Source organism: Ipomoea triloba, chromosome 7 (assembly GCF_003576645.1).
Source record: "Ipomoea triloba cultivar NCNSP0323 chromosome 7, ASM357664v1".
NCBI classification, from domain to species: domain Eukaryota; kingdom Viridiplantae; phylum Streptophyta; class Magnoliopsida; order Solanales; family Convolvulaceae; genus Ipomoea; species Ipomoea triloba.
Window position 1 is genome coordinate 5138872 of NC_044922.1, and position 6808 is coordinate 5145679.

General features: G+C 35.8%; 1 protein-coding gene across 1 annotated transcript in view; it reads left to right on the plus strand.

Annotated features, from left to right (window-relative positions):
* The first annotated feature begins 2355 nt into the window (after positions 1–2355).
* The window catches only part of LOC116025476 (probable LRR receptor-like serine/threonine-protein kinase At3g47570), a 5478-nt gene continuing 1025 nt past the window's right edge, over positions 2356–6808 (plus strand). Inside the window, exons 1-3 of the mRNA XM_031266709.1 lie at positions 2356–3110; positions 3331–3621; positions 5043–6787. Coding sequence (XP_031122569.1) covers positions 2423–3110; positions 3331–3621; positions 5043–6787 — 2724 coding nt within the window. The 5' untranslated portion in view covers positions 2356–2422. The remainder of the gene's footprint in view (positions 3111–3330; positions 3622–5042; positions 6788–6808) is intronic.

Here is a 6808-nt window from a genome sequence, read left to right on the forward strand (position 1 = left end):
TATATATATATATATATATATATATATATATATATATATATATATATATATATATATATATACTGCACTGAATATATAGGGATCTAGTAAACTTATAATTGTGTAAAGGATAAAATATATAATCATAATAATAGTTCTCTAACAATGTTCACATATACTTATTTACGTAAAAAATAACATTATTTTCATACATAATATTTTATTCTAAATTAATTACAAAATCCAAACGTGACGATAGAGTTTCAATGGAGCTTGCTAAGATGACCAAAGAAAAACTAATGCATAGACCTTAAAAATCAATTTTTCTGAATATTACTGACTCTGTTGCAATATAGTAGCATGTTAAATTACAAAGGGTTCATATGAGAAAGTCACATCGTACCACTAGACCACAAGGTAATTCAATATCTTATTGACTTATTGAGTAATCTTGTGCTAGCCTATTTTAAAACGAAATTAACTTTAAAGTAGAATGTTATAATGACGAATCTTCGTGAAGTAATTCTGATGGCTAAAATGGCGTGGAAGCTAAGCTTACATATTATCGATCAAGATCTTTTTTTTTTTTCTTTTTGATATTTAAATTTCTGAATTTATATTAGATTTTTGCATGTGGATTTCATTTTCTTATTCATTTAAGGGCATGCATGATCTACCGCCGCCACAAAAAATCAATTAAATTAAAGGTGTAGACAGGAAGGAGACTTGACCCACCCGACTCACCAGTCACTATCACTAATAAAAAAACTCAATTTATACAAGGCGGATTCGAATGGATATCCGCGAGACGGATTAAAATTGTCATCTCTACTAATTTTCAGTGTTGCAAAAATCTTGCCTAGTCACTGGCCGATCGCCTAGCGTATCACCATACTGGCCAGTCGCCTAGGGTATAGGTTGTCTAAGCGCCGCCTAGGCCGCTTAGACGCTGACCGCCTAGGTCTTCTAGACACTGACTAGGTCACCTAGTAGGCCGATTAGCTATTGTTTCCTTCTTTTTTAAATGTGTTATATCACTCAAAATGACATCGTTTTGAGCGAAATAACCCAAAATTTTTCAAACTCTAGATTTTTTAGGTTAATATTTAATATTTTAACATTAATTATTAAAGTATTAAATAGTTTATAATTATCAAGTCTTAACAAATTTAAAAACTCTAAACAAATTTTTTTGTAAAAAATAAAATTAAAAAATATATGGGCGCCTAGGCCAATTAATCGCCGCCTAGGCGCTGTGCGTCCTCGAATGCCAAAGAAGCTTCTAGCGATTTTTTCAACCATGACTAGTTATCCACCAATCTCAATTATTTTTTTTTTTTTTGGAAAGAGGGATTAAAATATTCGACCTTCCTGAAAAAATGCTCAGTGGAAATCCGACAACAAAGTGATCTTGAAGTCATTTTTAAAAATCATATATGAGATGACCAAAGAAAAATCATTGTTAATAATTATCATAAACGGATAAATTATTACAATTGGCCAATTTGGTGGAAGCTTTCAATTGTTTTGTCCAAGCTCTCAGCCGCCTCTCAATTATTTTCCAAACTATTCAAGATCGACTGCAAGTCTGCAACCAAGGAAAAAAAAAAAAATAAAAATCAACTCATAGCTGTCCATAGGACCATAAGTCAATGATATTTCCACTTCGTCAATGGTATTAAAACTTTATATATGGGCAAATTATACTAATGGACGAGGTATACCTTGCATTGTAGAGTTGCAGTTAATATGTATGGGTACGCAGATGACAAATTTGTACTTATCAATAAATAAAAAGCACAAAATATTTTAATTGTATGTACATAATTTATTAATTATAGGCTCATAATATTATACTAATTGTAGTATATACACAATTTATTAACTGATAATATATAATATGTTAACTGTAAACACATAATTTAAATGTTTGTTTTGGATTAGTTTCCACAATGTAGTGTGGGTCTATTTTTTTTGGTAAATTTACAGGGTCTTTCTCTCCGTCCGTTTAACGGTCCGGTGTCCACCCATATTCGCTCCGGAAGGCACGAGAGCTGGCCCAGAGGGAATCGTCACTCGTGGGAATTGAATTCGGGTTCTCCCCAAATTCTTCCCCACAAAGAGAGCTCACTTGCCACTTGAGCTACCCATTGGGTTAATGTAGTGTGGGTCCATGGTATAATGTCTTGGTCATGGATGTTTCTCCGGAGGGATAGAAGCACGCGCGCAACAAGGACCACGCGCGTTTTCTTTCTTCAACGCCTAGACTTCATAAATGAATATAATGGTGTTTACACTGTATATATGTACGAAGGCATATGAGTGGGTCTTCACATATGAGTCAATCCTGCAACTCCCAGTAGTAATTCACTCAAACAAAATTTTCCTCAGCTCCTTTAGTTTGCATGCATATATATATATATATCCTTCACAGATCGAGCACATGGTATCAATGGAAAGGTGTTTGGTTTTGGTTGTTGTATTGGTATCCCTTTGCATGACAAAATCAAATAGCTCAGCTGATGATGATGAGGCTGCTTTATTGGCCTTCAAAACAGCAATTATATCCGATCCCTTTGGCATCTTGGCCAATAACTGGTCTCATCACACTCCATATTGTGATTGGATTGGTGTTACTTGTAGCGGTTTGCACCAAAGAGTGACTCAATTGAATCTCTTCAATATGGGTCTCAACGGCACCATTCCTGAGGAGATTGGTGGCCTCTCATTCCTTGCAACTTTCAACATCAGCGCTAATAGTTTCCATGGCCATATCCCAGAAAGCATTGGATTCTTGACCAAACTCAATAGTTTGGATTTTTCCAGCAACAATCTCACTGGAAATATTCCTGCAACTATGTACAATGTTTCTTCCTTGCAAGTTGTAGACTTGAGAAAAAATCTTCTTTCAGGGACGCTCCCAGAGGGAATTTGTGATAACTTCAGGCAACTACAAGGCCTGTATCTTTCAGCAAATCGATTGAGTGGTGAGAATCCATCAAGTCTACCCAAATGTATGGACCTTAGAGCTTTGGATTTAGGATACAATGAATTTCATGGAAGCATACCACCTGAAATTGGCAACTTTTTCAAGCTCGAGTGGTTAAAGCTATATGGCAACAACTTGACAGGTCAGATTTCCAGTCCTTTTGCTGTACGTTTTTGGTCTAAATTTAGTGGCATGCATGGATACCAATTTTCATATTACTAATATATAGATTGTAACATATCACTGTGTTAAACTGATTGATGTGTTTCATGATTTGACCCTATATTTATTCTTTGGATCAATAAATTAAATTAGTTATATGGTGTCCTTATATATGTTGCCTTTAATTTCAATACCTACAGGAGATTTGCCTTGGACAATTTTCAATATTTCATCTTTAGTAGTACTCGACATTTCGATGAATGAAATCTCTGGAATCCTTCCAAACGACCTCTGTTATCAATTTCCGGAATTGGAGTATCTGGATATTTCCAAAAACCAAATTCATGGAGAAATCCCTCAAGCTCTATCGAGTTGCTGGAGACTTCAAGTGCTTTCCATGTCTAAGAATCAACTCTCCGGAAGATTTCCTACTCAAATCTGCAACATATCATCTCTTCAGGAGCTTTATCTTTCGAGAATGAACTTGTCAGGTAACTTCGAAAATTTTTATGAAATTGTAATTTAAAGAATTTTATAAAATAGTGATGGTCCATGGGCAGTGAAACGCCCCAACTAGGCCCTTTGGACTCCAGTAGAAATTTTGGAAGGAATGGTTACCAATCATTATTGCATGGACCATGGTTCACACAGCTGGACTATAAATAAAAGGTACATTATTTTTGTATTGAAGATACATTATTTTTATATTCAAGATACATTATTTTAGGGTACATTATTTTTGTATTGAAGGTACATTATTTGATATATACTATCAAATAATGTACCTTCAATACAAAAATAATGTAACTTTTATTTTTGGTCCATGCAATAATTTGTCAATGGTTAGAGTGGTGCAATTAGAGTGGTCCATGGACCAGGTTCTATCCGCAAATTATCATGTGGACCATGGTCCACAGTGCATTATGGACCATGGTCATGACTGATACTACAGTTGTGTTGAACGAATACTGCAGTTGTGTTGAACTGATACTGTAGTTGTGTTAAAAGGAAACTGCAGTTGCGCAGAACAGAAGTTGTTTCATCCGTTCAAAACACTGCTCTATCAGTTCAACACAACTGCAATATCAGTTCAATACAATTGCAGTTCCAGACGAATCAAACGGCCTCTGTTCCGTGCAACTGCAGTTCCCTTTCAACACAACTGCAGTTTCCATTCAACACAACTGCAGTATCAACCATGGTGCATGGTCCACAGTATAACGACTGGGTTCTATCACCTTGCATTGTGGACCTAGTTCAAAACAATATGAAGATTATATATCTGCAGGGAGTTAATTACCGATTTGGTCCCTTGACTATTGGGATTTCACCATTTTGGGTCTCGACAATTTTTCTTGCACAATTAAGTCCTCGACTTTGAAAAATTAACTAATTTGGTCCTCCGTTTATTTTGGTGTTAAACAACCGTTAAATTGGGACCAGTTTGGTAATTTTGCTATAGTCAAGTGACCATTTCGGTATTTAATTTTTGATCGAAATGGTCCCTTGACTATAGCAAAATTATCAATTTGGTCCCGATTTGACGTTTGTTTAACACCAAAATAAACGAAGGACCAAATTGGTTAATTTTTTCAAAGTCGAGAACTTAATTGAGCAAGAAAAATTATCGAGGACCAAAGTGGTGAAATCTCAATAGTCGAATGACTAAATCGGTAATTAACTCTATCTGCAAGTAATATCTTATGTATTTTCAATTACCAAATTATGCATTTATACATAAATTGAAAGTATATATTACATTAACGGCAGATATATAATATGATAATTGTAGTAGACACATAATTTATCATACATAATATATTAACTTACAGGCTCATAATCTAAATGTAGTTTTGGACCAGGGTCTATAATGCAATTGGAGCACTGAAACATCCTAACTAAAATTTTGCAGGGAACTTGCCAAAGGAGATTGGGAAATTGTCAATCCTTCGAGAGTTTACAGTTTCTGTAAACCACTTGACTGGTACAATACCCCCTTCTATTGGCAATATATCGACTTTGGAGGATTTTATTGTTTCTGAAAACAATTTGGGTGGTAATATTCCTCTGGAGCTAGGAAAGCTATCAAGTCTTAAAGGATTGGTACTTAGTTCAAATAATTTTAGTGGTGAAGTACCATCCTCCATTTTCAACATCTCTGGATTAGAATCGATTGAGATGTCATTAAATAAACTTTCTGGCAATCTTCAACCAGGCCTAAGACATTGGATTTCACCAAGTCTTGAAGCACTCCTTCTCCACGGCAACCAATTCAGTGGAACCATTCCTAGCACTATATCAAATGCTTCACAACTCATAATTCTTGATATTGGGCATAACATGTTCAGTGGCCATGTACCTCTGGGGGTTGAAAATTTACACCAACTTCAAGTTTTTGCCATAGAGCACAACCATATCACAAATGATCCATCGGCCAATGAACTGAGCCTACTCACTTCATTGTCGAAATGCAAGAATTTGACAATGGTTATTATGGGAGGCAACCCATTCAACACAGTTCTTCCCAACTCATTAGATGTTGGGAATATGTCTTCGTCGTTGAAAATCTTGTCTGTGTCTAATAGTCACTTAAAAGGCAGCATTCCTAGTCGATTCAGCAACTTTAGCAACTTGATTTATTTTGAGTTGGCCGAAAACAACCTCTCAGGTTCGCTTCCTGGAACATTGGGAAATTTGCTGAGGTTACAGGGTTTACACCTACAAAATAATAAAATTGAGGGATCAATACCAAACACCTTATGTTATCTGAAGGATTTATCTCAATTGTATCTCAGAGACAATAAGCTTTCAGGGAGCATACCAAGTTGTTTTGGGAATATATCTTCTTTGAGAAAAATATATTTAGGTTACAATTTATTGACATCTACTGTACCGATTGGCTTTTGGAATAACAAGGATGTCTTGGTGCTGGAACTGTCATCCAATTTTCTTGGTGGTTCCTTGTCTCCTGAAATTGGAAGTATGCACAACATGATAAAGTTATATCTGTCATGTAACCAATTTTCTGGAGAAATTCCTAACACCATTGGGAAACTTCAGAATTTGCTTATTCTTACTCTATCATCAAATAGGCTTCATGGTCCTATCCCTCAGTCATTTGGTAGTTTGATAAGCTTGCAAGCATTATATTTATATAATAACAGCCTCTCAGGTGGAATTCCAAAGTCGATGGAGAAGCTCAAAGATTTAGTGCATCTGAACCTGTCTTTCAATGATCTGAGTGGTGAAATTCCAAATGGTGGACCTTTTGAAAATTTTAGCATGGAATCATTCATGGGTAACATGGAACTATGTGGAGCTTCTCGATTCCATGTCATGGAATGCAAAGAAGGAAAAGGAAAGCCGAGAAGCATTGCAATATTTCTCAAGTATGTTTTGCCATCTTTTGTGTCTGTGGTTGTTGTTGCTGTTCTATTGGTTTGGTTGCTTACGTTCTGGAAGAGAAACAAACAAAGGGATCCTCGGGCTGAAGATTCACATGATGTTGCACTCAAGAGGATTTCATGCTATGAAATTCTTCGTGCTACAGAAGACTTTGATGAGAGCAACTTGATAGGCAAGGGGAGTTTTAGCTCAGTGTTCAAGGGGACTTTTGCTGCTGGGCTGGTTGCTGCTATAAAGGTCTTCAATTTGGATGTGCAAGATTCAATCAGAAGC